The sequence below is a fragment of the Centropristis striata genome, chromosome 8, assembly GCF_030273125.1.
Source record: "Centropristis striata isolate RG_2023a ecotype Rhode Island chromosome 8, C.striata_1.0, whole genome shotgun sequence".
Lineage (NCBI taxonomy): Eukaryota > Metazoa > Chordata > Actinopteri > Perciformes > Serranidae > Centropristis > Centropristis striata.
In genome coordinates this window covers 9,115,652-9,143,294 of record NC_081524.1, presented here as the reverse complement: position 1 = coordinate 9,143,294, position 27,643 = coordinate 9,115,652, and the positions used below count along the sequence as shown (strand labels likewise).

Below are 27,643 nucleotides of genomic sequence, written 5' to 3'. Positions count from 1 at the left end.
TACTCCCCAGACCTGCAGTTCTCTACCTGTCCACCAGATGTCCTCAGTCCTTCCCACAGTCACCTGACTCATTCACTTTGCACACCTGTTTCCACTTTCCCTAATCAGCCCTGCAGTACATATAACAGCCACTTTTTCCTCCAGTCAGTTACCAGTATCTCAGTGTTGCCATGTGCTTTTATCTCTACCCGCCTGCACCTTTTTCCAGTTACCTGTGGATTATAAGTTACTTCTGGCTGGACTTTCTGTCCGTTCCCATAAGCTTTTAAATCTTCACTTTTGTCAATAAATCACTGGACTGTCTCTGTCTGCCACACACTCATCCCTGTGACTGTAACGGATATAATCAGAGCCCCTCGACTGCCACAGGGGATCAGGTAGGCCAGCTCTGTTTCCTTTGTTCAAATCTATCTTTAAAAAGCTTTATTTTAAATCAGCATTTTCTCAAACTGTTCTAGTGTAATTATGTTTTGAACTCATTTGTTTTTTAATTTTAATTAATCTGTTGTTTGCTGTAATTGTCTTTGCAAAGCACTTTGTAGCTTGGTTTTGAAAAGTTATTATCTCACAGCTATAAAATAAGTGTCGTGGAAACGCTGGCTGAAAACAAGCAAATGATTAAAAACAAGAATTGGTCATTTAAACTGATGTGTATGAGTCTTAACATTAAAAAACATTATGTCACACTTTTTTGGTATAATAAAGCATGTTAAAACTGCAACATCTGCAAACAGAATTCTCCATTCAAGATGATTCTAGTATAATATGTAAATGAATAAAAAGCTGTATATATAGTGATAGTAATGATGATGACATTAACAGTGAGCACAACACTACAATCAGTCATTGGAAAGGGAGCAGTTCTGCATCATTATATGGTGGGTTTTTTTTTCATTTTAGAGTCTCTGTAGCAATGCTGTCTCCATCTTTGTGTTCTCGTCGTTTTTACCTGCACACCATGAACATATTCACTCTCTAGCATGCACACTGACCTTCTGCTCTCACTTTTTTGTTAGATTAGTGTATTTTGCCTTTCTGCTGTAGCCTATTGTTCTTGTTGTTTTACCAGCTTAACTCCAACCTTGCTTTAAACACTGATCAGATAAACCTCATTCCAGTTCCACCCATTGATGCGGTACAGATATGACCTCAAATATTTGATTCTTACCTTGAACAATAGGGTCGGTGGTTCTTTCAAATACAGGTACATCTCAATAAATTAGAATATCATAGAAAAGTTTAGTGGAAATAACACAATATATAGATCCATTATACACAGAATGAAACATTTCATGTCTCAATTTATTTAATTTCTTCTAATTATAATGATTATGGCTTACATTTAATGAAGACCTAATATTCAGGGTCTCAAAAAAAATGGAATATTACAAAAGACCAATTTAAAAAAGTATGTTTAATATGTGAATGTTGGCCTCTGAAAAGTATGTCCATCTCTATGCACCCAATACTTGGTTGGGGCTATTTGACTTGAACTACTGGGAATGGACTTTTCCATCATATTCTAATGTATTGAGATACACCTGTTTACCACTGGGAACGGTTACAACACTGCAGGTGTATGACCCCGCATCTCTCATTTACACATTTTTAATGATCAAAGAATGATCTGCAATCTCCACTTTCACTAACACGAACTCTAAAATGAACATTAGAAAAAATAATGACTATTGGTCACCTTTTAGTGGCTTTTTACCCCACTGAACCTGAGTAATATTGGTGTGTTTTGGTCCTGGGATGAATTTGCATGGCAGGATGACATCATGCCTGATATATCCTGTCACTTCAGAACAAACTTTGACTTGCGCATCAAGAACTGACAAAAGTGATGCGGTGGCAGAAGATGTAGGATTCATCAGTCAAACCAGAAACTTGTTTATTTTTCCTTTTCACCTAATCTATGTACCTGTAAAACCATTGTTTGCTCCAGGCCCCACACTCCATTATACATTGTGTACACATGGTAGTCTCAAGTAGATGCAAGTACAGTGCTTAGGTAAAGGTTTTTACTTTGTACTTTACTTGTATTCCTTGATTTTAAGTAATTTTATACTTTCACGTACTTGGAGATACTAGTTACTTTGATTAGGATTTGACATGCAGAACAAATGAAACGCTTGTAAAACATGATGCATTGGTAGCTACTCAACTGTATAAAACTCTCAACCTCAACCTGCTAGTACATTAATATACACCTTAATGCAGTAAGTATAATTGAAGTTTTTAATTTTTATTTATTTTGCACAATCCATCCATCCATTCACGTCCGCTTATGCGGGGCCGGGTCGCGGGGGCAACAGGTTAAGCAGGGCATTCCAAAGAAAAAGATTTTTAAAAATAACAACAAAAGGAAGGTGCAAGGTAGCGGCAAGAAACGCAAAAAGGCTTATACAGGGCCTCTACCTATATTACAATTACATAAGTATGAAATAGGAGAAAAAAAAAATTATTAAAAGTGTAAAAATGTGTGTGTGTGTATGCATGCGCATGCACGTGTGTACTACTTGGTGACCTGAGCAATCAGAGCAGCCACTAAACTGCTCTTGTATGTGTTAGGGGAGGAAAACTGTATCGAACTATTAAATTGATCATTCCAGAGTATTGTACCTCTGTATTTTAAGGAGAATTGACCAAAGGTGGTACGATAGTGAGGCAGGTAAAATCTTGTCATTTGGCTAGTATTGTACTTATGTAATTGTGAGTTGACATGGAAATATTCGCTTAAAGCTTTAGGAATGGAATTTGGACTATACATAAACTTAAAGATAAAAATACGTATTTGGTATATATATCATCAGATCTGAAAAATTGTCATTATCTTGAGTTTTTGGAAAAGGGGAACAGAAGGATCTAGTCATTTTGAAAATGTGGCAGTTCTAACAAATCTTTCCTGAACTGGATAATTACTATGGAGGTTGGAGGCATATGTACTGGCATGTAATTGAATGATATAAGATCATATAAAAGGGGCCATGCTGTTTCTGAATAGGCACTTTTATATGCAGAATGTGATGCCTTAACTATACTTTTACAGGACTTTTACTTGAGTTTTTAAATCCTTTTGTCTTACCTGGGATCGTGATGTGAATGATCAGAAGTACAAGAGATGATCTGATGCAACTTCAGGTTGAAACAAAATAATTTCCTGTCTTTCCTGTGGTTCATTTGCCCCTCAGTCGCCTTCAGTAGCACAGTGACCTCATGTGGTCAAATGATGATAATGTGCAGAGAAACGCTCCCGTGTTGAAAAGGTATAACACCAGACCGGTTCTACATGCATGTCTAAAGTAAGGGGATATTACAAATGGGCTATGATACTGATTCCTTACTGCCACATTTTAGAATAAACCCTGCAGCTCAGTGGTGCAGAACGGTCGGTATGAAGTTGCACAATTCTTCTAAATAAACCATCTTTTATTCCCCAGACGTTTCAGCTGTCTTGCCTTTATCAGGGCAGGGTTTCCTGAATGCTCAATTATGGATGGAAGCTCATTTCCGTAAACTTTCATGGAAATAAATCTGTCTGAGGAGAAACCAGAAAGCTGGACATGATGAGGATTTAGACCTGTGCACAGTAAGAGTGGTTTATCATCTCTTCTCATCTTGGGTTACTGTTAGTTTTTTATGAAACTTTCAGGTCTGCTGGATGAAACTACTCCTGTGAAGTACACATTCAATGCCGTCTGTGTCAGAGTTATGACTGAATGTGGAGTTTATAGGTGGTGAGAAAGCTTATTAGTATCATGGATGGATTACTGAACAGGCCTACCAGGTGGCACAGCCCCAAGGGATCATGGACCATCAGTCTTTTTATTTGCTGATGTACATTCAAATTACTACGAGACAGAAAACAACTGCAAAGAGATGCAAAAACACTGCAAAGACATGCAATAAAGACTGCAAAAAAGACCCCAGAATGATGCAAAAACATTGGTAGATGCAAAAAAGCAAAAACACTGCAGAGTGACACAAAAAGACGGCAAAAGATGCAAAAATGACCTGAAAGAGTTGCAAAAGACAGCTACAGGATAGCAGAAATGACAGCAGACACGAAAACAGAGACACTTCCTTTCATAATGCCCTTTCTTGCTTAATTGTTTGTTCTCAGATTTCTTCACAACATAGCTCACAAATGTGTGATTATGTGTATACGTACACATATCTGCGTCATCTGAGTAATATGAAGACTGCTGTGAAAAGCACCCCTTTTAAACAGCATTTATCTTATCTCTCATCTGTTTCCTGCTATAGCAGAACTCTGTAGCACTTTGCAAAAATGAGAGGTGCTGAACAAGGTCTGTGGAATTGGACATATTTATTAAGCTATAGTAACCATAAAGGTCTGTTTGTATGTTTATAAAGCAAACAGAGTTAATTTAGAGAACTGAGCTGTTTTTTTTTTTTCTGTCTCCATGATTTGATGAACATGATACATGAATGATTGTAGTCAAAGTTCAAACACAGTTTTAATTTCTTATATATATAATATAAACTAATTGGAACAACACAGAAAATTAACAATCAAATGAACCCCAACGTAAGTATTTTTACACATCAGAAAACTGGTTCTGTTCTCACATGTTCTGCCAACACAAAGTGAGTGTGAATTCACAGCCAATCTCACACCCACAGCACAACACTGCCAGGAAACTCTGCTGAAAACCAGCCGGTAAAAGATCGCAACTGTTGGGTACTGCTCACTGATGGTGTGCATCGTTTATGCAACTTGCGAACCATATTTTATCACCTTTTTTTCCCCCCCACAAGGCATGCTCAGATTGGAACATCTGCAAACAGGATTCTGACATTATAAACCCAAAGCAGACAGAATACAGAAGGGTAAAATACTACAGTGTCTTTGAGTAATGTATCATAATGAGCAAGTAATGTTTTTTGCTTGTTTGTTTAAAGCTGCTGCAGACAACAGACAGGATTATGAAAAAACGGGTTAGAATTTGAAAAAGTAAAACCACAACAACTCCAGCCTTCCTCTCTGACTGAGGTTAAAGCAAGAGCTGCATTTCGTAGTCTCTTTCTCCCATCATTAACACAGCTACACTGATGTTGCATCGGGGAGTTGGTTCCTTTTTTTGAAAGTGTCATTATCCTTTTTTAATCTTCCTTTTTTTTGTCTTCCTCCTTTGATGTTCAACAAAAGGAGGAAAGGGAACTTTGTGTAATAACTGGAGCCAGTTTGCCACGGTGTGACTGCATGATAACAGGCAGGGTTAAAGAGATGGTTTACCTTGATGACGTGTGATTGGTTGTGCAATGCAAATAACTGATCTACTGACTAAATGGAGTCAAAGGCTTCTATATGCTGCTGTTGGATGTGTTTTAACCAAGCAAGCTGCACCACTTTGGTTCAGATTGAAATATCCCAACAACTTTTGTTAGTTGTGTTTGTGTAGCCCCCAGATGTGACATGAAGTCATGCATTATATTCTAACCTTCTGCAGTCCCTTTCAAGAATTTCTCTTACAGTAGTGTACAGTAGCATACAATTGCACCCCCACTAACAAGCAAGTGTCAAGTTAGTATAAAGCTACTAGTTTCATGGAAACTCACCCTCTACTGCCTATACTGTTAAATTCTCACCTCGTGTTGAACTTTTCACACAGTTCACACTCTGTTCCATTTCACTGGACAACTTGCGTTTTTTTCTTCTTTTGGCTCTCGATCATGTGCTTTCTTCCTGAATTTGCAATCAAAACTTTGAGCTCCCTGTGTTAGATTAAGTTTTACACAGACATTAAAATCCCCAGAGGATGCATCCAGCTGACTTAGTAGTTTAAGTGCATCACATGAGTTACTTTAAGGCAACTATGCTTATTAAACAGGACACCTCTGGGCGTTATGTAAAGGGCAAGTGGCAAAGTTGTATAGGGCGCTACAGGAAGTATGGTTGGTGGTTTGATGCCTGAAATAAGGTCAGTGGTTAACACAAGCTCAAGAGATGGTCATGTTTTGTTGTAGGGGCCTAAAATACGTTAGTTAATACCCCCACTTGTGAATTTTGGTGGTTTTATGGGTCCTTAAAAAGGCGGTTGCTAACAAGCAGCTATATGAGACTACAGTGGTTGTCGGGGGGGAAATTAAACGTCATCACACAGAGCCTGGACAGGACATCTCTCACTAATCCGCCTCACAGCCTCTAGTTGTTCTTTAGTGCTCTTGCAAACTCTTTTAGATGAGGTAATAAACAATTTATTAGGCTACGGTTTCGCTAGCTTAAAAAAAACGCTGGTTAGCTTGTTGGAGATTGTCTGAAGCATAACGTTAGCTGTTTACTTCTGTCTGCTTCATTATTGCTTCAAACATTGTAAAAGTGGTGTTCATTTGTGAAGATTATTCTGCTGAACAAAATGTGTCCGCATCAGGAACGTGCGTTTATTTTCTGTAATGATCCAAAATCCAATGCAAACATCCCATAGGCTAATTCTCAATAGACCCCATGGTGATGTCATCTTCTGGATTGGCCTCATAAATACGTAATTTTGTTCCCTCTCTATTGAGTCTCCTAATTAATCACAGGTGTGTTTTGGGCGTAATTTGAATTAAACCATTTAGAGTGTCATCTCCCGTTCCTTTTAAAAGCCAGGTGCAACTGAAGCATCGCTAAAATGACGGATTCTGCAAATTGGAGAAGCATGTGGTTTTCTGCCTCTGCCGTCTCCCACTCCTCTGTCCCATCAACATTTGACTGCATATGAGCAAACCGTTAATCTGTTAAACTGAGGAGGAGGAGGAGGAGCGCTGCTGCACTGTGTGTACCAAGCAGAGTGTAAACTCGTATGAATCAGACTGTGGACGCCCAACTCACTATCTGCATATTGTGACCTTTCATTAGCAGGAAAATACTGCACCATTGACTTTATAGTCGGGTATAACATAGGGCCCTTAGCCTCTGAGTTTAAGAACACCACGGCTAATGAAAGCGCTGCAAACTGTAATAGACATATTACATTTCCTTTATACTGTATCCCCTGCTGTGAGGCTGTCGTGGAAACACAGGCTCATGGAAAAACCCTACAGAGAGGATAAATAGAAGGCCTGGGGCAGCCACAAAGGTTAGGTTTTATTTTAAAGGCAGTTAACACGCTGATTTCCCTAAAAGATACCAAAATTGTGGTTAATTAAACTTGCATGCAGCAGCTTTAAGAGCGTTTCCTTTTTGCCCTCAGCACGTATAAGAAGAAGAAGATCCTCGTGACTTCAGCGTACGCTTCATACCATCACGGATGGACTCATAATTAAAACCTCTGAGTATGTGACATCATCTGTCCTGTGTTTGTCTTTGGGTGGAGGGGAAGCTTCTCTGGATGGTTTGAGCTTGACGTCAGAGTAGACCACATCCTATGAAGAAGTGAGAGAGAGACAGTGATTAGATGGTGACTGTAGCTCTGATAGAAGGATCTATCATTTTTTTTTAAACAGCAGCAAACTTAATCTGGCTGAAACTTCTTCACCAGGCTACAGACCAGCTCACCTCGTCTCTGACAAGAACAGATGGCCTGAACACGTCCATCACCGGACCACCTGTATCTGAAAGACACACGCACTTTAGACGAGGGAACTGAAACACACAAACGATGTAAAACACAGTTTCTGTGTAGAAATAGACTTGAGTGCTCTCACCAATGTAGACGCGGTGTCTGACCCTACGGTCACGTCTGAGGGAATCAAAAGTGCTGTGATTAGTTTTTCTGCATGTGATTTGACTTTTGATATGACTCTTCTTTCTAATCCTAGAAACCTTTTTCTATGAATGTTTATATCCCTTCTTACATTAAAAAAGTTTTATGTTAAACAAACCATGCATGCAGTCATGGAAAAAATATTAGACCACCCTTGTTTTCTCTAATTTCTTGTTCGTTTCAATGCCTGGTAGAACTAAAGGTACATTTGTTTGGACAAATATAATGATAACAACACAAATGGTTCATAAGAGTTTAATTTAAGAGCTGATATCAAGCCATTTTCCATGGTTTTCTTGATAAGGATTTTTGGTTATCAAGAAAACCATGGAAAATATCTACATATCAGCTCTTAAATTAAACTCTCATTAGCTATTATTGTTTGTCATTATATTTGTCCAAACAAATTTACCTTTAGTTGTGCCAGGCATTACAATGAACAAGAAATTGAAGAAAACAATGGTCTTGTATTTTTTTCCATGACTGTATACATGCAGGACTAATGGTGACCGTTTATGAAAGTTAAAGGTTGTTGGTTTTTCCTGTAATTTAACAAAAAAATCACCTTCCTTATTAGTCCAATATTTACAGTAATTCTGTTCTTAAATGTGTTTTATATTGATGATTAATGCTACTATATAAAAGTGTCATATAAAAGTCTTAGTTATGGAAAAAGATTTGTGTCTATAGCTTTTATACTCAAAATATGAAATAGACACACACACACACACACACACACACACACCTTTTCCTGAAGACGAAGTAAACTATGGCTGCTATGATCCCAAACAGCAACACGACAGCGATCACTATAGCAGACACCTCCCCCGATGATAACGGCATCTGTTCTGGGAGAAGAAACATGACTGTGATTAACCCTGTGTGTTTAGGATTAATTGTGTTTATATAATCCCAGTTAATTTATCATTAGTCTATAATTAGTAAAGTTGATAAACAAATTAAGCAGCTGTATGAAATGCTCCCGCTTATTTATGAGCAGAATCAAAGCCTTTTGTTGAATGGATTTGATCCAAAAAAAAGAGAAACATTATTTAAATATATATTTTGGCTAGGGATCATGCTGATTTTGAAGATTGTCTTTACTTCATGTTGAAGGTTAACCGCTGGATTTTTCAACCTGGATCCTATTTTTGAAATTGCTCCAGCATTGGGTGAGAGTGCTGCAACTGGCAGCTGCGAAACGAGCTGCAAGGGCAATTTCCCTTTTCCCATCAGTGTAACGTAACATCCACTAACAATGCTTGTTTTTGCCACTGAAAGACTCAGATTTGTGTCATAAGTGTCTGAAAAGATTCTGAAATAATTTACACAAAAGTAAAATGTTTGTCTTTACCATTTGCTGGATCCTGTCTGGTTCAGAAATCTGAATATGGAGCAACAACCGGTCACACTCTTTACAACAGTATCCTTCCTCAGCAGTGTGAGAGCTTGCAGCCTTGCAGCTTCAACTTTATACTCTGGCTCAAATAAATACAGGCAGCCATAGAATTCAAAGACCTCATTTACATTGTTGAAATCACCTTGACTCAGACATGACGTTGACAATCTTTTAGATGTCACTGAGCTACGCTTTCTGTACTCCAACACATTTATACATGACACACACTTTTCTCTGCTCTCTTTCACAGGGTGTGGAGCTGTGGTCCTGCTCATCACCTGCTGCTGTCTCCTCCCAGAACTCCTGCTCCTTTCTATCCTCTCTCCCCCTTCAACCTCTATCTACTCTATTCTACTCTGTTGATCCTGTACAACGACATCTATTGCACGTCTGTCCGTCCTGGGAGATGGATCCCTCCTCTGTCTCTCCCTGAGGTTTCTTCTTCTTTTTCCCCTGTTAAAAGGGTTTTTTGAGGAGTTTTTCCCTGGCCGATGTGAGGGTCTAAGGACAGAGGGTGTCGTACCATGTACAGTCTGTGAAGCCCTTTGAGGCAAATCTGTGATTTGTTATTTTGGGCTATATAAATAAAATTGACTTGACTTGACAACAAACTTCCTCTCTCCAACTCTCTCCACGTATGTTTCCACTGTTTGTCTTCCGGGAACAATTCACTGTTAGTATGTATTTCTTTGTAATTCTCCACAGCATGTATTCTTACACACACTTGATACTTATGGTTTGTGTGTATTTGAGGAACAGATTTTGTGTCTCTACTGAACATTTGAGTAAGATATTGATACGCTGACCATGCACTGACCACTTCATTCAGCTTTGACAGTCCGCTATATAAGCTGACCAGACATATTTTTCATCTGTGTGACACGTTGACTATGCAATGTTCAGCAACCTGCAATGTCTAAGAATAACTGGCACCATGCCATGACAAGTATATAAAGCTTCCAGTCACATTCATTCTGTAAACATGTCGGAGAGAGTCCCACATGAGGTGGAATAACTGTGCATTAAATAATCACTTCTAGTTGTTCTCTTCCTCTAATAAAACACAAAATGTATCCTATCAGTCACCTCTTGCGAGATTTCAGGCCGAGACTTTTCGATCTTTCCCTAATGTTGTCACTGAGTGTCAGTGGCAAAAACGAGCACTTTAAATTTTTTCCTATAAATTGTCGGTTGTTTCGTGCAATCACACTGCAGCTGCTTCGTGGCCTCCAACTGCAGTGCTCTCACTCAATACTGGACCAGTTTTAAATAATTGTTGTCCCCATTAGTCATTTCGACACAAAAATCTGGAGAATAAGATTCAGATTGAAAATGACAGACCCTGTCTCTTCAATCTGCATGCAAATAACATGACTTTAAACTTTGAAATTATGTGCAATAAATAGGCCAAAATCCAATTTTCCAAGTGTTTCCAAAATTTGTATCGATCCTGCAAGAAGTATGCATAAATGTAATGATCACTGTAAAGGTTGAAATTTTTTCAACTTAAAAAAATAAAAATCCAGCGGATAACCTTCAACTTGAAGCAAAGACAATCTTTAAAATCAGCATGATCCTGAGCCAAAAACTATATTTAAATAATGATTTTCTCCTTTTTGATCAGATTTTTTAAATCCATTTGATTCTGTTCATAAATAAGCAGGAACATTTCATACAGTTGCCTTATTTGTCTGTCAACAACAACAATCAGTCAGTTTAAAGAGTAAGATAAATGCCTGGAAACCCGGGCAATGTGCTGCCCACTGCTCCTTGCATGGTGTGTTCACTTGTGTGTAAAAAGGATGGGTTAAATGCAGAGGTTGAATTTCCCCATTGTAGTGATGTAGTTATGAGGACGATCTGCCTACTGGAAGTGACATAATTAGGTAAAGATGTGCTGCAAGTATAGTTAAATGATGTTTGAATCACATCATTTACTTTTGTTTTCACATGGGACACCAACCTCGTTCCCCTGGGTGAAAGTCTGAAGTTTGATTGGCTCATCCACCACCACTCCCTCAATGTAATTCATAAGTACTTCCACCACTAGAGGGCGCCACCAACTCCCAACGTAAACATGAGGAAGGATTGGCGAATCATTCATATGCATGCACAATTGGATTTTGTGTATGCATTGCATGTAATTTGAAAGTGTAAGGTCGTGTTTTTCGTATGTAGATTGAAGAGGTTGGGCTGTTAATGTGATTTTTCTTACTCACCTTGAATGACGAGTCTGGTGGTTCCTTGAAATGAACCACCAGGAAAGGCTGAAATGCTGCATTTGTACAAGCCTGCGTCTCTCATTTCTGCAGCCCGAATGATCAAAGATTGTCCTGAAATCTCCACTCTGTCCTTCAGAAACGTGCCACTGGCATTGTGTCCGAATTGAGGATTCCAAACAATAATAACTATTTCCTTTCCTTCTGGGGGCTTCAGATCCCACTGAACCTGAGTAATATTGGAGCCTTTTAGTCCCGGGATGAATCGGCAATGCAGGGTGACATCAAGGCCGAGGTATCCCGTCACTTCAGGCCAGACTTCGACTTCCTGTGCCTCAGAAACAGCTAAAAACACAAGGGGAAATTGTGGCAATGTTTTTTTTAAAGAAACAAAGTATGAGGTCAACAGCACCAAAACAAATGTATCTTTACATATCTGAGTATTTATAGAAGCTGTTTACGGTTATGAAACTTGGCTTCAGTCAAATTATTTCTTACATTAATAAAGGGGAAGTTAAAAAGTGACTATTCAGAGCAGACATTACCCGTGAAATACAGTATATCACCATGACAATTTCCCAGTTAACTTACATTTTTTGAGCATGTTTTCTGAAATAGTGTTTAATTCGCCAATTAGACATTATCCTATTAAATATATATTAATTTGCATGAAATTTCTGATCATTGGATAAAGCCTTGTTTCATTTTGACATATTGACACAAGTTTTCACAGAGGGACTTTTGGACCTCTCTTTTACTCACACCAGAAATCAGAAAATGCTGTCAACAAAAATAATTTTTTTATGAATGAAATATTCTATAAATCAGGCTATAAATTATATATGAATAAACCTTTCTGTATAAACCTCAAGAATGTAAATAGGCATGAAAGTGTGAAGTTCGGTGTATGTAACTGCTGCTGAAGTGGAAATTTCTGCATTAGTTTAAGGGAATAAAAAGTTAACTAAATGATATCGCAATGAAACTTCTCCAGTTGATAACTTGCATTAAGACAATTGTTTTTTGACATTATACTTATTATTTATGTCTAAATATGCAAATGAGACATTATCTAATGCTAACTTCTGTTTAAATTAGGAAAATGTGCAGTAAAATAAACGTCCAACTGTTTATTTTGGATGTTTTCTCTCTACAAGTCTGACAGAAGACGAATAACTAAAGCAAAATCAGTTATGTAATTAATAAAAACAATATTAGACAACCACTTCATATTTTTTACACAAATAAACCTGCACTGTAATCAGAAACAAACTGACAAAGTTGAAAAAATAAATGTCTTACCTGTAAGTAATGTGACGTAAATCAACTTCAGCAGGACGACAGGTGATTTTCTGCCGGTTTTCATTGTTCATGACTACAGGTGTGTGGAACAATAAAACGCAATATAAATTAATGAATGCACCAGTGAGCCACGTTAAGTTATAATAACATAATGTGTCAGCTTTGAAACAATCAAAAACAATTTAAAATCAACTTTTAAGTAAATGTTGGAAACTTACAGAGTTACAAAGAGGCAGATCTGCTGATGTCACGTTGCTTTAGACGAAAACACTGAAAAATACGAAGTGTAGCAACAGGATAAAAGTCTCAGAGATGATGACGACATGAGGCAAACCCCGAAAAATGAGGATTTACAAAGAGGAACGTGGTCTGAACTGACTGACACACACACGGGATCATCTGATTCAACACAACGCTGCAAAACCACACAACAGACCGCAGCCTGCCTGTAAATATAAAGCAGCGACAGGTGTGCTGCGGGTACCCGACCTGTACTTTCCTCAAGCTTCAAGTTACATAACTCAACATCTAAATGTATCAAAAAATCTGACCGATTACCGAGTTGTTATAATAACTTACCCAAGAGAAAGAAGATGTTATTAATAAGACTGCAGCAGGAAGTGTTTTTTCCATCTGTCAGCACTGTTAGTAGACACAAACACTGTTAAAGGACGATGGTTTCTTTTTTCAGAGTTCAACTTTGTACAACAATTTATAAGTCAACAATTAGCAGGATGACTCCGTCCTGTAGTGCACGTCGGACTAAACCAACAACTACAACGCCTCGTTGTGGTCAACGAGTGTAATTACTTTGTTTGAGACACCAGCAGTGGTGGAGGAAGTATTCAGATCCATTACTGAAGTAAAAGTACTGATACCACACTGAAAAATAAATTAAAAAAAAGGTAAAAATGTCTGCTTTCAAAGTGTTACTTAACTTAAAGTAAGTATGGATATCAGGAAAATGTAAAAGAAAAAAAAAGCTATTAATAAAGAAAATTCGATTAAAAAAACTAAAAGATATTTCAAATAAATTATGTAATGGAGCAAATCTTTACATTTGTGAAGCTGGAACCATACGATGTTTATACATGGGAGAAGAAAAAAAATCACTTAAACCATCAAATTCTGTCGTCAATCATTTTTCTGTCAGTCAACTTATTGTTTCAGCTGCACTTGGTAAATGGAGTGCTTATATATATTTATCCAAAGCGCTTTACACTACACACTACGCTCATTCACACACACACACACACACACACACACACACACACACACACACACACACACACACACACACACATTCATACTGGTAGCCGAGGCAATTTGGGGTTCAGTATCTTGCTCAAAAATACTTTGACATGTAGGCTGCCATTGTCAGGGATCTACCATTTCATAAAGTTATGTTTTTTTTTAATTTGTAAAGTAGCTACAGCTGTCAGATGAATGTAGTTTAATAAACACTACAATATTTCCCTCTAAAATGAAGCAGAGTAGAAGTATAAAGGGACAGGAAAACAAGTACCTCAAATCAGTTCTTGAGTAAATGTACTTCATCACTTCTGGAAATTAGTAAAGTTTAGGCCTTCTGTTAGAGCAAAGCAGGGCTGAGTTATTGTTTGTGGGTTTAGAGCTGTATCAACATGAGAAGCTTTGCATCGCCAGCTGATAAAAAAGTATCCAGATGATCTGATTATGGTGGATCAGATTCTCCGATCTCTTTCAGCCAAAAAAGCAAAAATCACAATTTGTTTCATTTCAGCTCCAAAACTCCCTTCCTGCGTTGTTATTGTGGTGCAGATTTCCTGGAGACGAACTAGAAAAACTAACGAGCTTCATAAAGTTCAACAATGTTTGATTTGATCTTCTGTTTGTACATGAGAGGCTTGTTAATAAGTTATTTATTATTCTGTTAATGTAGCATTTGCATGCTTCTGAAAATGGCACTCTGGTTTTCATTGTGTGCAGTTAGCTGTCAGGTTTGTGATAATGATCGTGGTTTTGTTCCCTTTTTTATATGAAGGAGGAAATTGTGGAGTCTCGCTGTTGGACAGGGCTTTGTTTGTCTCTTCATATCAACATCATAAATGTGAGAATGTGAGTGTTTGTTTAGAAAGGGTAACATAAAATGAAAATGCTTCCAAACAAACAGCATGCTGGGATCCCTCAACAGGCTTTGAATGACATAAATTGAAAAGCTGAGACTCTTGTGGATTTAAAGAGCCCACTTACTTATTTATGTGGGATGATGGTAGTCATCAATCATAGCCAGTCCATTGCAGTGAGATTATTTCTTGAATCTTTTTTTATTTTTATTTTTTATTTTTTTTTTAACATTGTTGAATTTTGTCATGATAACATATAACATAGTGAGTCATACATTGAACATTGTATTTTCCCCCCTGGCCCCACCCCCACATCAAGGTTATAATAGTTTTGGATTTTTCCTTAGTTTTAGTTTTAATTTTGTTGTGAGTTTTTTGTTTTCAAATTCAGTTAGTTTTAATTACTTTTTAGAGTGAGTTTGCTAGTTTGAGTTTTCTGGAAAATGCTTAGTTTTAGTTTAGTTTTTATCAGCTTTAGTGTTAGTTTTAGGGGTTTTTTTTGTAATGGGGTATTTGTTGGGTGAGAGATGCAAAAAAGTCACAATAAATGTTGCCTTTATTTCCTTTGTCTCATCCATCTCAGCCCCAATAAGGTTATCAAGTCATAAAACCAGATAGATGAAATAGGTTTACGTATGAAAAAAGTTGACAAAGACGAACACTAAGGATATGTTTTTTAACGTTTTTTTTAACTGGCCAGCCAAATGGGTTATAAATATCACTTATTTCTATATGTGTTGATGATGTAATTTTTATGCTCAAAAATAATGAAGATTTATTTGACCTTTGACCCACAAAATTGTAGTTACTGCTCTGTTTTTGCTGTATGAGGTTCGAATAGTAATGCAAAACCAGAGTGCAGTAATTACAATGTTTTTGTCTTTTTTTTCCAGCTTTTTTATTTTGTTTTCGGTGAATAAACATTTTCAAATTGATAAAAGGGTAAAAAGGGTATTTAAAGGGTTTAACGACTCTATTCAAATATTTGAGTATGTTAGACTTATTATAAAGTAATTTTATATTTTAGTCTTAATATAATTTTATCTTACTTTTGTAGTAAATAGTCAGCACCAAAAGTGTGTAACAAATGGTACCAACCCAATAATGCTGCAACAACTTATGGGACATAGTTGAGCCTGGAAATGGACTTCAGAAAGAAAAATTGTAATGTTCTGAACACTTATACACCTTAATAGGTTTATGAATGTATTGATTAGTTATTTTTTATTAGATTTTTGACCAGAACAATCAATCTGAGGTTAAATTGAATTGGAAATTGTGCATCTTCTGTATATTTATCTATAAGTGGCTGATTTTACATTTAAAAAAAAATGCTTGTCCCCCCTCCATTAAATCATACATAAAGCCTATTTCGCTATAAATATCAGCTTTTTTAATATTACTATTAATAAAAATTAGAAGTAAAGGTGCCAGTACTCACTACTGCCACATTTAATTTCAGACACGTTCTATGCAGAGTGTATGTTTCAGCAGAGAAACTTTTCTATTGCAAGATCCAAAGCTCTTTGTAGTTTCAAGAAATCTTCGATAAATACTTATTGAGGGAATAAAAGCATTTTGTTCAGTTTTACCCTCCACTGGAAATAATATAAAGCAACTTTTCCTGCTTTAGTTGTAAATCTTGTGAATACCTCCTTATTTTATTCATTAATAATTTAGTATTTCATGTTTTGTTGTGATAAAAAAATACTCGCCACTGGTAAATTGTGATGAAATCGAGATGTAAAAGACCCAAAACCACCACTAAAGAGAACTTCCCCCAACAACAACTAACCCCTGGAGACACACAGGACGCTGTTACATCAAATATTCTTCACTTGTATAATCAGCTGTGATTATCAGTCCCCACCATCATCTTTCATCCTGAATTATTCCACTGACTGATCAGTAATGTCTTATGTAATATCAATGTCCTCTTTAATACTGTGTACTTTGTTCAGACTTTATCGCAGTATGTTCCCAGTGTGCGAGTCAAACGTTCAGCTCGCCTCTCCTCGCCCGATGGTTTAGATAGTGAGAGGAAACAAAAGAGTGTAAAGCCGAGCACTGCATTAATTTTATAGCCTCTCACCAGTGACCTCGTGTCAGGCCTCCTGACAGAAGCTGCATCTCAGAAAAGTGATGTATAATTATCTCCACCAATCACAGTCCCCGGCTTAATTAGCCCCAGGTGTTCAGCCGGGTAATCAGGTCAGGGATGCTGAGCCTCGCCTGTTTCAGTCGGTCGAGCTCAGCTTGTTGCCTGCATGTAAATTACTGGACTCACGGGGCAAGACGGGAACAACAGCTGCAACAGGCACAGCTCTGCATCCTGAGCTACAGTCCAAGAGGAAGCTTTCTGATTAGAGATGGAGATGCATTCACAATCATGAATGTGCTGTGTTGTGGTATTAATGGCTACAAATGCAGCAAAGATATTTATTTGTCCCCAACAAGTTCCTTTAAAAGGGTTTACATTTAATTCTTCTGAATGTAACACTTTATATTAAGGTTCATGCATTCAACAGTAATTAGTTGCTTGTTTGCATGTAAATTACTAACACATTGGCTCTTAATTAGTCATTAAGTACTTATTAATGCCTTATTCTGCAAGAGTTTTCCCTCAGTAACCTCAGAATTATTGCTTATTAGTAATAAGTAAGGAAGTTGTTGTATATGAGTTACGATCTTAATATGCATTGTTTTGTATGGTAGTACCTAAAGAATAATTATTCTCCCTTAATAACACTTAATGAATACCGTCTGTTCCTACAATACTACCACCTTATAAAGTCCATATTATAAAACATATTAAGATCGTAACTCATATACAAGAACTTCCCAACTTACTACTAATAATTGATCATTCTGAGGTTATTGAGGGAAAACTCTTAGTTAATGGCTTCCTGGTTGTATAATAAGGCCATGCAGAATAAGGCATTAATAACTACTTAATAATGACTAATTAAGAGCCAATATGTTACTAATTTGAATGCTTATAAGCAACTAATTAATGTTGAATATGTGTACCTTAATATAAAGTGTTACCCTTCTGAAACTAAGAAATAGTTTTTATATTTAAAGGCACACCATGCAGGAATATTGCAACAATCATCACAACAATCATTAGAAACCAGCAGTTTGTCATGTTGCATCTTGTACATATAGAGTCATTACTTCATCAATATTATAATACATTACTTGGAAAATTATTTATTTATTTATTCATATGAAAATAGGAAAAATAACAATGATGCCTGCATAATTAAGCAGCCAAACAATTTGAAATATAAAAAATCTAAAATGTAATATGAGTACTTTTGGATTCATTCAAAATCAAACATGGCAACATGGAGGACTTGTAACACAAGAAGAGCACTTACTCAAAATGTTTATCTTTCATTTTCAGTGTAAATAAAAAGGAGTAAAAGGTTGATCCATAAATCATTTTTAACAACAAAAACAAATATTCGTCAGTTAGTTTGTCATGGGTTAATAGCCTAAATTATAAAATTGAAATTGTCATGTTTTAAATTGTAATAATCCTCAAAAATAATATGACTATAACTAATATCACTATAATTCTATTGCACTTTTTTTCAAATGTAATTTGGATTGATTGTAGTTATATTCATGATGATACGACATCATTCTTCTCAGTCAGTCTGATTATTTGAGGGAGAAACAGAAGAGGTGTGGTTTATGGAAACTATGATGCTGATCAGTGATTGAGGCTATAATAATAAACTGGGGCAGGGCCAGGATCACAAAGTCTGCAACTGTGAAGCAACACTGTTGAACTTTTGTCACCCAGAAGGGAAGTTTCACACAACAGCTTCCTCAAAAATATGAGACGGCAATTATATCGTATGAGCAAATATATATTTAGCTGCCTTGATGAGGGCAAAGAGAAGACATATGCAAGTAACAATCAACATTTTTATTTTATGTTCTACTTTATCTTTGAGCTGGGATAGAAAAACATAAATCTGAGTATTCCTCATGATCTGTTCTGTGCTCAGCTTCTTCCCAAATAGTCCCACAAGTTTGCATCTGCTGTGAAGGAACAAGTTTATTTTCTAACACGAAGCACTGTGCCCTTTGGTCTATAACTGGTGATCATATGTTATGGAAAATGACATTCGTGGTGCCATAATTTGGGAAACCAAGTGTGGTCACACAGGTGTTAATTTGCATTATTATACATCTCCAAAAGTATTTAATGAACAAGAAATATCATTGTTTTTTCAGTGTGAGATTTTACATTCTGGCTCAGGAATAACAAACTGAAGTATCAAATAACTGTTAATTTACAGGACATTGTTATTGATTTTAATCATGAGCAAAATGCTTCAGGAACAGATCTGAGGGGGAAAAAAAGTAAGCCAATGTAAGTGAAAGAACAAACAAGTAAAGGGAAGTTTAACATAAACAATGAGGCAGATATGTCATGAATATTATTCTCACCTGACACTTCCTCTTACAATAACTCCCTCAGAGTGAGAGCACTGACCAGCAGCAGGACAAACGACCAGCAGGGGGCAGTGCAGGATGCTTCATGAAGTACAGAAAGACAACATTTAACATTGAAATTCATTTAAAATGTATATAATACTGAGCAAATGTGAATCCTCACCTCTCAGATTCAGAACTGTGGAGTTTTCCATCATGGTCACCATATTCCTGGCAGTGCAGGTGTAATTCCCGATGCTGTCCTCCTGCAGCCGCTCTATGACGTACATGGAGGTGTTCACGTGTGTCTCGTTGCCATTGAACGTCCAGCTGAAGTTTGCTGGAGGGACGGAGTCAGCAGAGCACTGCAGGGTCACTCTCCCACCAGGCGCTGCTGCTGACGGGCCACTGATCGATATGTTATGTGGTCCAACTGCACAGAGAAGAAGGATTAAAGTATTCAGATAGGGTGGATTCGGGTAATGAGTGACACTTAAGGTTTGGCTGGTTTATTTCCTGCTTAAAGTAAATATAGTCATCAAAACCTTTACTATTGGTCTACCATGGGTGGCATGTGACTGAAATTACATAAAATATTTTTAAATTTAGAAAAATATAACAAAGTCAAAATTGCAAAAAGTGTCCCACATTATCCAAATTCACTATATCTTATTTAATATAAGTTATTATAGCTGCAGGATGGAGGGCCGCCTGGCTAGGCTGGCCCCACCTTCCCCTGTGGCATGTCATAAGTCTGTTCATGTTTGTGACGTGTATTATGCTTATGTTGCTGAGTTTTTTTTCCTTGTTTTTTCCTCCTTTCCTCTCCTCACGGGTGCTGTTTTTCTCTCTCTTGTCTCCCTGTCTTCCTGTCCTGTTCACCTCTGTCTTATTGTTTGTGTGTGTTGTATACGTTTGGACGGGATGCTGGCATGATGGAATTTCGTTGTAATGGTACTTGTTAATCTGTACAATGACAATAAAGGTAATTCTGATTCTGATTAATTATAAATACTAAAACCACACTGTAAAAATGCCCAAATACAAGGTACTTCAGTAAATGTATGTGCATACGGCAAGAAGTATTCAGATCTCTTAATTAAGTAATAATAACAATACCACACTGTGAAATTACTCCACTACAAGTAAAAGTCCTGCATTCAAAACTAACTTAAGTAAAAGTACAAAAGTACCAGCATCTAAATGTACTGAAAGCGTTCCCATTCAGATTGTTTTATATATTCTAAATCTATTATTGGATTTTTATAATGGATGCATTTATGTAAGCAGCATTTTACTGTCATCAAGGTTGAGTTCATTTTTACTACTTAATATCCTTTTATGTGGTTTAAGTTATAAACATGCAAAAATCATTTTAAATTGATTGTATTTTTTCATGTTAAATCTCCTGAAAAAGTACAGTACTTGAGTAAATAATAATAATAATAATAATAATAATAATAAAGTAAGTATAATTTTATTATGATAATTAAATATTTAGTTACATGTAGAAAATGTACAATTACAAAAACTACTCAATGAAGAAAAATGTCTACTGTGTTTCTTATACTACAATATATTATTATTATAAAAAAATTTTCGTATTTAAATATAGAAGCAGCATTTTTTTTAATATAATTGTCTGAGGTGGATCCGATTTTTATTTCTTTCCTTTGCTGTATAGGCCTGGCGACTAACTATTGTTTTCACTTTGAATTGATCTGTTGAGTATTTTCTTGACTAAAAGGTTAATTTTTTTTGTTTGTTTGTTTTAGAAAGATTTAGAAAATAACGAATGCCTGAATCGATAAATGCTGTTTTTCATGTGTTTTGTGTGCAGAAATCTCAATATGCAAAGTAACTGTCAAATCATTGTAATGAAGTAAAATGTACATATCATGGAATATTTGGCTTTTTTGCAATAGAATAACTAAAACATATATTAGAATAGTTGCTAATAACTTTGTCTATTAGTCAATTAAGTTCTTTAGCTGTTCTTTTCATGCGTTTTCTGTGCGAAAATCAGGATGAGTTAAGTAACTAAACCTGTCAAATCATTGTAATGGGGTAAAATGTACATTTCCCTCTGAGTTGGAGTTGAATTAGAAGAAAATACTCAAATTTGTACTTGCATTCCACCATTTGAGTAGCCAGGCTACCATTTGAGTATCCCATATTAGGGCTATGACATTTTATTACATTTGCCAAAATAACTTGAATATTTCACATAATTAAGAGCTCATTTCCAAATATGTATACAATTACATAGACTTTTTTCATTTTTAAATAACTCTCCATGTATTTTTTTTTGCTAAAAAGCAGTTGCTGGCAGTGAACGGTGAGCAGTACTCACAGTTGACAGTGAGGTCATAGGTCGCCGTCACGCTGCTGACTGGGTTGCTGACTCGGCACTGGTAGGTGCCGTGGTTGGAGCTCTCCACAGGCTGCATGAACACCGTCTTGTTGTTCATGGAGAAGCTGAGTCTGTCAGTCTGACGGAGCGGCCGGCCGTCCTTCATCCACTCTCTGGTGCTGATGGAGCCGGAGGCCTCGCAGCTGAGGTTGGTGTAGCTTTTGTCTTCTATGAGGACGGCTGAGGGGCTGCGGATGGTGGCTCCACTTACCAGATCTTTATCAGAGCATGGATGGAGAAAATACAATGAGGACGGTTTCATAAAATTAAGGTTGAACTTGACTTAAGCATTCTAATTTCAACTCATGCAGGTTTATTGATTCATCCACTCAAATCCACTCAAGCCATTCAAAATAACAAAAACAAAAAGACAAAACCTCAAAACTGTGTTATTTTCAATAAATTATGAATAAATGATCCAAGCTATGTTACATTTCTAAAGTGGCTGATTTATTAATCTAAATCTATTTATTCCTAATTCTTATTTTTCCCACAAGTCCCAAGAGTAACTATACACTGCCTTTAACATCACAAATTATTTGAGATTGTGTGAAATAAAAACTATGGATCCTTGAATCCCAGGAGGATTTTTTTTAACAGGAAAACAAAATAACAGATTTATTGAAAAATATCCAATTACTCCAGTACGCTATAACAACACAAAAGCCTACTAAACATCAAGAACAATTCAGTGGATTTATTCTTAAAAGAGACTTAATTGTTATGCATAACTATAATAACTCTAATTGAAATGAAGAAAACCCACCATACACCTGGAGTGTGGTCCTCCCCTGCACCTGCTGCCCTCCTTCTGGTATGATGGTGAGGAGGTACTCCCCGCTGTCCTCCAGCACCAGGCTCCTGAGCTCCAGGGCCCCCGTGGATCGGTCTAATGTGATCCTGTTGGCGTGCCCCGGTTCAGTGATGTTGGTGCTGGTGGAGGTGATGATGTTCACCCCTTCGAAGGTCCAGCTGACGGAGACGAAAGGAAGCTCAGGAGGTCTGAGGGTGGTAGTGAACTTCACTTTTCCCCCCACAGCTCCGCTCAGGGGTCCCGGGGGCAGGACACCCTCACCTACACACATACCTAATTCACAGAATACATAATTAAAGGGATAGTCTGATTCTTTTTTTAAGTGGGGTTGTATGAGTTGCTTGTCTGTAGTCGGTGTATTACCGATAGTAGATGGGAATCAGCACGCCTCCAGTTTGGAGAAGCAGCATAAAGTATCAGCAAAGACGACAGTAATGTGTTGCTGTGGAGGGGGGCAGCAGTCAAATGTGTTTTAACCACCTACAAAAATCCCCATCAGTGCAAGTATATAACTACACAATATTTTCACTGCTTCACCATGCTGTCATCACTTTCAGACCGAGAATTGAAGTCGTTACCTGTGCTCTCTTCAAAGCCACCAGACTCCATTAACAAAAACACTCATTTTACCCTGCAGAACATGGGATTTACTGGGATTTGCTGCCTCGTTTGTGTTATTTTATCACTTTGGTGATTTAAAGGGTTACTTTAGATTCACCAAAATCACACAATAACACAACAAACTAACTGATTATAGCAGTAGTCGACCAGCAACTCCCTTGTTCTGCAAGACAAAATTACTGTTTTTGTCAATGGAGTCTGGTGACTTTGACGAGAACAGTTTTCCCCGCATAAACTTAAACAGGGCTGTCTTACGGCAAGGTACAGCGATGAAAATATTCTAAACATAGAGGACACTTAAACTTAATAAACACTTTTTTAAGTGGCTAAAATACATTTTGCGGCTGCCCTCGCCTGCACTTTGCTTAGCTTCTTACTCCTGTCTGCTTGTCCAAAGTGGGGGTGTGCCGACCGCCATTTAATTGTAGGTAAAACACTGAATATGGATAAGTTTGATAAAATATTCAAATCATCCCTCTAAGAACAACACTGTCCTTCTTTTGGCCTAAATTGTCAGCAAAATTTATGAGGCAAACAACATGTTTTCCCCATCAAAACACAATCAGAATTGAATCTACCTGTTAAAACGCAAAGCACCAAACAAGCAGCAGTCCTGAGCATCTTGGTGTCCGTGCTGAAAAATTAAGTGTGTTACGTTGTCTCCCAGTCCTCTCAGATGTCAAAACCATGCAGTCACTGTTGCACCTGCTCTTTTATTGCTCAGCTAAGGAACAACTCCAGCCCCCTACTCAGAGTTTACGATGACACTGTGTAAATACACCAAAATACCTGTAAGTATCTGTTCAGTCAGGAGTTACTAACTACTCAGGTCGATGCACTAATTTGCTTTGTGTAGAAAAGACAAATACAAGTCAGCAGTGTTTAAAGAAACCGCAATTAATTGTCCCCATTTTGCTTTAAATCTGTGACAGGAAAAAAAAAACATTAAAAAAAGAACCAACAACCACCCAATAGCTTAAAAGATCTAATCTCTAGAAGCTATACCTTGATATAATCTTGGGAAATACAAAGCTTTAAACAGGTTTACCGATAATGTTGTAATATCAACACAAAAAAGTATGATAGAACATATTTTTTAACAATAAGATAGAAAGCCACTTTTAAGTAAAAATTCAAAATTTAATGATTTTCCTGATGAGGTATCATCAATAAAATGGCCCTCATACTTCAAGTTAATCTTAAAATAGTTCCACCCTCAATTAAAAACTAAAAAATAAATGACAGTGAAAAAAATTATAAAAATCGAATGCAAAGATCAACACCTGATTTTTCGAACATCAATTGACTCAAAGCTAATTATAAATAACATCTCTTCAAATTCAAACCAGAAACAGAGCATTTAATTATTAACCTGCCTCTCTTTAGAGGCTGATTCTTATTTATGTCCATAAAGTTTGAACTTATTTGCATCTGGCTGTATTTTTATAAATGATAAAAAGCAATATTTTGACCATCTTCACACTGTGCACATCATGTTTTGGTTAATAAAACCTGAACAATTGGTGGTTTTTATTTTTTTTAAATTATATTTATTAGGTTTTTTGAAAGATACATAAAACATCCATGAGAAGTAGACAATAAATAAATGATTAAAAAACGAAAGAAAAAGAAAAGAAAATAAAAAAAATATATATATTAAATTGTATTGTTATATTATTATTTTCTTACAATTGTTATTTTTCCTTGAGGCAGACTAGTCATGAATATCAATGGATTTATTGTATGCGTATGACTCTGTGCAGCAGAAGTCTGAGTCACGGTGGTGAAGGCGTGTCGTGCATCAGTTTTACGAGCTCCTCAGTGAGTGCTTTTGGGTTTCTGGTGTTTGAGGAGCAGCAGCGAGCCGTAGCATTCCTCCTGGAGGAGGATCAAAGAGGTCCAAGAGACACTTAGCCTCCTTCAGACAGATTTACAACACGTCTCTGGCTTCAGTGTCTGCATATGGACAGAATTTAAATTGGGAAAAAAAGATTAAGATATTTTATTATTATTGTCTCAGAAATATGTGTTTTTTTTTACTCTGTTTTTATACACCTTTATCAATAATTAATCTGATAAGGGAAATGCCCATCCTAATACTGTGACCTAACAATCAAATGAGCTGAAACAATGAGGCATTGACAGCGTGTCTCATGTTCTGACATGTGAATGTACAGAATGGGAGGTGAAACGACAGTCAGGGATGTGTCACCGACAGATACGATGTGCTTTTGTAGGTAAATATAATGTTACCCCCCATCTGTTGTAACACTGTGTACTGGGAGTGATGGAGTTAATGTGGCTCATCAGATGCTGACTGATTTATGAGAAGACATGTCCTTCTCTTAGAGAAGTGGCTCTCTGTGGTTTTCCTTTGTGACACAATCAGATGAAATATTTTCTTTATGAGCCAAAGATGTTGGCAGGTCAATCAAATCTTGTAATTGTTCCTATTTTGATTTGTTGTTTAATCACAGAAAAATCAGTTGGTTGTTTTTACAAAAAAATCAAACAAAGCAGATGTTTTTTCCCCGGAATTTCTGTTCTGTTAAATCAAAAAACACCTCAAATATACATCATAACAAAAAAAAATTGAAGCAAGTACTGAAAGCTCAAATGTAACACCATGTCATTTTATACAGTCAACACCTCATCAAATGTCCCACAAACTCATTTTTCACAAAGCTGAATTTCACAACTATAGTTTAAAACAGAAACTGAAGTTTTATGTGGTTCTAAATGCCTTGTTAACATAAGGAGTCATGCTACATCTCTGTAAGTTTTTACGAGCTCTGGATGGATTCTTTGGGTATTTTCCAAGTCTGTTAAGTTTCCTGTAATGTACTGTAAATGGAAGTTTAACAGACAAACACAAAGCCGAGCCCCCTTTTTCAATATTATAACTACGTCAATAGAGTCAGTGTTCTGTCTGAATTTAAAGACTTCTGTCTGAGATGGATTGTCATGAAGAAATAGATTCATTAGATTGTGCTGTCTGGCTCTGGTTTCTGTGTAAATATAACGCCACATTTTTTGGAAAGAACATATAGATACTTTTATTTCTTATACTGTTCTGTGTTGAAAAAGCTATGCATCTATCAATCTTATTACTCTTCTTACAAAAGATTATTTTCACAACAAAGTGCATAAATTTGTCTCCTTTTATCCTATCACTGAAACTTTTTATATGACCTTTTCTGAAATGTATCTGCCCACCAGCAACTTGTTTAAGCCGTAACTGTATATTGTTATCCTATCCATATTTTACACACACACACACACACACACACACACACACACACACACACACACACACACACACACACAAATAAAAAAAAAACAACAACACTCTTATAACTAGAGGTGTGAATCAGCAGAGGCCCCACGATACCATTTTATCACGATACTTGAGTCACGATACGATATTATTGCAATTTGAAGCATTTTGCGATATGGTGAGTATTGATACAATATATTGCGATTTAACTGTTTAACTGCATTTGGTGTCAAAGAATTAAATTCAATCAAGAATTGTTTTGTCACATAAGAGAAAATGCTCAGTCTCATTGGCGGTTCTAGACTAATTTTACTGTGGGGGCCAAGCAGGGGCCAGTGTTTAATCAGAGGGGCACATTTAAAAACTAAGCAAAAGATTATATTTAGGCATTCAAAACCTTTATTTTAGCTCATTTAAAAATCTCATTTAAGTATATTTGGAAGATACAAATACACTGACATTTTTGTACACAATTACTTTTTTTATTTTGAAAGTGCAGTATAGTGAGAATGATCTTTATATATATATATATATATATATATATATATATATATATATATATATATTGCACAATTGCACAATTAAACTATTATACAATGTACACATTCTGGGTTCCTTTTGTGCCCAATGAGATATTGTTTGAACAAAAAACAGGTAGGAATTGTTCCATCGTTCATCGTTATAAATTGATCATTTTATTATTAATTTGACACAGGGGCCACAACAGGGGCCCCTGTAGGCCCCTGTGTAGAACCGCCACTGCTCAGTCTATTATTCTCACTTCAGTCTTTTTATTTCTCCACTATGAGAGTCAAACCCACAGACTGACCAACAAAGTGTTCAGTCAAACTGAACTGAACTGATATCAAACATGTATGGACGACAACAACTGCAGCATTTTATCAAACTTTCCTCAACTTAAAGCTTTGCTCTGAAGTATTTTGAATTTAAATATTTGAAAAAAAAGCCTAACTTTGAAGCATTATTTCAAAAATATATAGATTCCTCAGATCTTCTAGTTTCATATGATACCAGTATCTCCAGTATATTCCTAAAAGTGAGCCTGCTACGGTCTCCGGGGAAAAAGCTTGCCGCTGGAACTCTAAATATCGATACTTGGCGGCCATGAATCGATATAATATTGCCACGCAAAATATTGGGATACTCTGCTGTAACGATTTATTTCTCAGAATCGAAGGAGAAAAAAATTATACTGAGAGCCACAACATGAAGCTATTTTATTGTTGAATTATCAGTGAGACTTTGATGTGTTTGTGTTGAGAAATGTTGACGATGTCATTAAAAGAAATCCTTAAAATAGTGAGA

General features: G+C 36.6%; 2 protein-coding genes and 1 long non-coding RNA gene across 5 annotated transcripts; 1 reads left to right on the top strand and 2 right to left on the bottom strand.

Annotated features, from left to right (window-relative positions):
- The first annotated feature begins 165 nt into the window (after positions 1 to 165).
- On the top strand, positions 166 to 7,845 carry LOC131975648 (uncharacterized). Its single transcript, XR_009394744.1, has 3 exons — positions 166 to 377; positions 7,203 to 7,284; positions 7,491 to 7,845. It is a non-coding gene; the product is annotated as an uncharacterized LOC131975648 (long non-coding RNA).
- On the bottom strand, positions 6,777 to 13,392 carry LOC131975647 (myelin protein zero-like protein 2). Of its 3 annotated transcripts, XM_059338348.1 has the most exons (8): positions 13,215 to 13,392; positions 12,854 to 12,905; positions 12,636 to 12,708; positions 11,334 to 11,678; positions 8,461 to 8,563; positions 7,657 to 7,691; positions 7,508 to 7,563; positions 6,777 to 7,374 (listed from the first exon to the last, which is right to left on the bottom strand). In XM_059338348.1, the coding sequence occupies exons 3-8, from the start codon at positions 12,697 to 12,699 to the stop codon at positions 7,246 to 7,248; spliced, it is 732 nt and encodes a 243-aa protein (XP_059194331.1). In that variant the 5' UTR covers positions 12,700 to 12,708; positions 12,854 to 12,905; positions 13,215 to 13,392; the 3' UTR covers positions 6,777 to 7,245. The 3 variants fall into 3 exon arrangements, with proteins under 3 accessions (XP_059194331.1, XP_059194332.1, XP_059194330.1); XM_059338349.1 differs by lacking the exon at positions 13,215 to 13,392 and having other exon boundaries at positions 6,779 to 7,374; positions 7,508 to 7,557; positions 12,854 to 13,129; XM_059338347.1 differs by lacking the exon at positions 13,215 to 13,392 and having other exon boundaries at positions 6,786 to 7,374; positions 12,854 to 13,105.
- Positions 13,393 to 18,871: 5,479 nt separating this feature from the next.
- Positions 18,872 to 23,661, bottom strand: LOC131975980 (carcinoembryonic antigen-related cell adhesion molecule 16-like). The gene is made up of 6 exons (XM_059338833.1): positions 23,619 to 23,661; positions 22,372 to 22,692; positions 21,546 to 21,821; positions 19,377 to 19,625; positions 19,208 to 19,294; positions 18,872 to 19,104 (listed from the first exon to the last, which is right to left on the bottom strand). The coding sequence occupies exons 1-5, from the start codon at positions 23,659 to 23,661 to the stop codon at positions 19,221 to 19,223; spliced, it is 963 nt and encodes a 320-aa protein (XP_059194816.1). The 3' UTR covers positions 18,872 to 19,104; positions 19,208 to 19,220.
- Between the last annotated feature and the right edge of the window lie 3,982 nt (positions 23,662 to 27,643).